Consider the following 2,059-nt stretch of genomic DNA (forward strand, 5'->3'; position numbering starts at 1 on the left):
TGCCCTTGCCCCCTCCATAACATCTAGTAGAAATGCTTATTCATCCTGCTTTCCCTTCCTCTCCCCCAGCATGACAGTCGACTAGGGGAAGGAGGGAATAATTAAAAAAATTCCCATAATTCTAATAATAATCCCTTCCCAAGAGGGGATTTTTATGTGGGAGGAATCAGAAATTTTACAAAAGACCAATAAATTCATGTAGAGTAGTAGAAGTGGGTGTTGGCCAATCTCTAATACATTGCATCTTCTTTGGGTTAACTTGGATTCCCTTTTCACTGAAAATGTATTCTAGATATTTCATGACCTTAGTCTCCATGAATGAACATTTAGTCTCAAGCTCAATTTTATTATGGATTCATTACAAGCGTTGTCGTATTGCTGCGCATTCGAGGTGTGAAATCCACCTAAAAGTGTATGGGGTTTGATACTTTGTACATATTTAGTTGTTGTGATTATACTTTTGTTCTACGTGGAAGAGGGTTTGGAGCAAGAGGAATTAATCAATAATGCTCTGGTTGACATGTATGTCAAATGTGGAAGTTTAAACGAAGCGCATAAAGTCTTCAAGGGCTTGCTGGAAAGAAATTAAGTGTCATGGAATGCTTTAATGACAGGATATATTCAAAATGGGTTCAGTCTCACTGCCTTGGATCTCTTTAGGGACATGCAACAGGAGGGTGTGGTTCCAACTAGAGCTACTTTTCTATGCACCTTGAAAGCTTGTGGTAGCATAGGAGCCTTGCACTCAGGCCAATCTTTACATTGTGAGATATCAAAAATGGGATTTGAAAGAGAATTGATTGTGGGAAATTCTCTGATAAATATGTATAGCAAATGTGGTTCCCTTGCAGAGGCTCACAGGGTGTTTGATAAGCAACTGCTTCGAGATACAGTTTCATGGAAGGCTTTGGTTGCAGCACATGCTGAACACGGGCTTAGTGAGGAAGTCTTGATTTGCTTCAAGAGGATACAGTTGGAAGGTGTGTTTGTGGATACCAGCACATTCATTCTCTGCTCAAAAGCTTGTGGCACAGAAGGAGATTTAGAAATAGGGCATAGCATACATTCTGAGATAACTAGGAGAGGACTTGAGAAAGAGCTATACATGGGGAGTACAATGGTGGACATGTATGGGAAATGCTACTCTCTTGTAGAAGCAGTCCAAGTGTTTGATGGGTTGCCAGTTCGCAATGTAGTCTCATGGACTGCATTAATTGCCAGATATACTGAGCAGGGGCTTGCTGAAGAAGCTCTGAACTGTCTCACACAAGTGCAGGCTGAAGGAGTGTGTGCAGATGCTGTTATGTTTGGTCTTTGCTTGAAAACATATGGTACCACAGGCAATAGAGAATGGGGCCGCTTTTCTGTTTTAAATGTTAAAAAAAAACTGCGTGCTGTAAGGCAAATTTGGGGGGCGCAGGGGAATTTCTGCAATTCTGGAATCCTCAATTAGCTTTCGAAAGTTGCCAAATATACCAGCATACCGGAGATTATGCTCAGACGGAGCAATCTTAGGGAAGGACGATAGAGCTGGTAACTCTGTTGTAGCAGAAGACAAGGACCTAAAGAAAAACAACCGTGCGAAGCCTAAAGGAAAGAAGGCAAAGGTGACGAGAGGAGAGAAAACAATGCGATGATGAAGAAGCAATGAACCGATGGAAAGCTGCCGATTGGAGGGCGCACTGCTCAAAAACCCTCTTTGTCAAGCTTCGTGGTACTGGATTGCTACGAGACATTCGTTTCTCTAAGTCACTTCATCTGGAACTGCAAGTCAAAATGCAAAGACAGAGGACGCAAGAAAACGAAGGAGGATGTTATCTATTGGAAGACAGGCCACTAGTTTTCGGGGATGAAATCAATTGTTCCTGTTGTTATGGCTGGTGTGCTTGGTATTTATGGGTGGCTTGATTATCGCCGTAATTATTAGTACTGGAATAAACCCGAGGAGCCAAACATACTATCTGTTTGACGGATATGCACATCTATCATCTGGCCTTGCCTGTGGTTTAGCTGGTCTCTCCGCTAGAATGGCCATTCGCATTGTTGGTGTTGCAGGTGT

General features: G+C 42.4%; 1 protein-coding gene across 1 annotated transcript; it reads left to right on the forward strand.

Moving 5' to 3' along the window:
* The first annotated feature begins 778 nt into the window (after positions 1 to 778).
* LOC148010866 (pentatricopeptide repeat-containing protein At4g18520, chloroplastic-like) lies at positions 779 to 1,453 on the forward strand. Its single transcript, XM_087671581.1, has one exon. It carries the CDS (start codon positions 779 to 781, stop codon positions 1,451 to 1,453), a length of 675 nt encoding a protein of 224 aa, XP_087527707.1.
* Positions 1,454 to 2,059: the final 606 nt, after the last annotated feature.

This window comes from Lygodium microphyllum, chromosome 29 (assembly GCF_053477565.2).
Source record: "Lygodium microphyllum isolate KBCC chromosome 29, Lygodium_microphyllum_v1.1.10, whole genome shotgun sequence".
Classification (NCBI taxonomy): domain Eukaryota; kingdom Viridiplantae; phylum Streptophyta; class Polypodiopsida; order Schizaeales; family Lygodiaceae; genus Lygodium; species Lygodium microphyllum.

What these genes read in the sequence shown, in the direction of transcription:
- LOC148010866 (XM_087671581.1), top strand. Translation starts at nt 779, where the DNA reads ATGGGATTTGAAAGAGAATTGATTGTGGGAAATTCTCTGATAAATATG.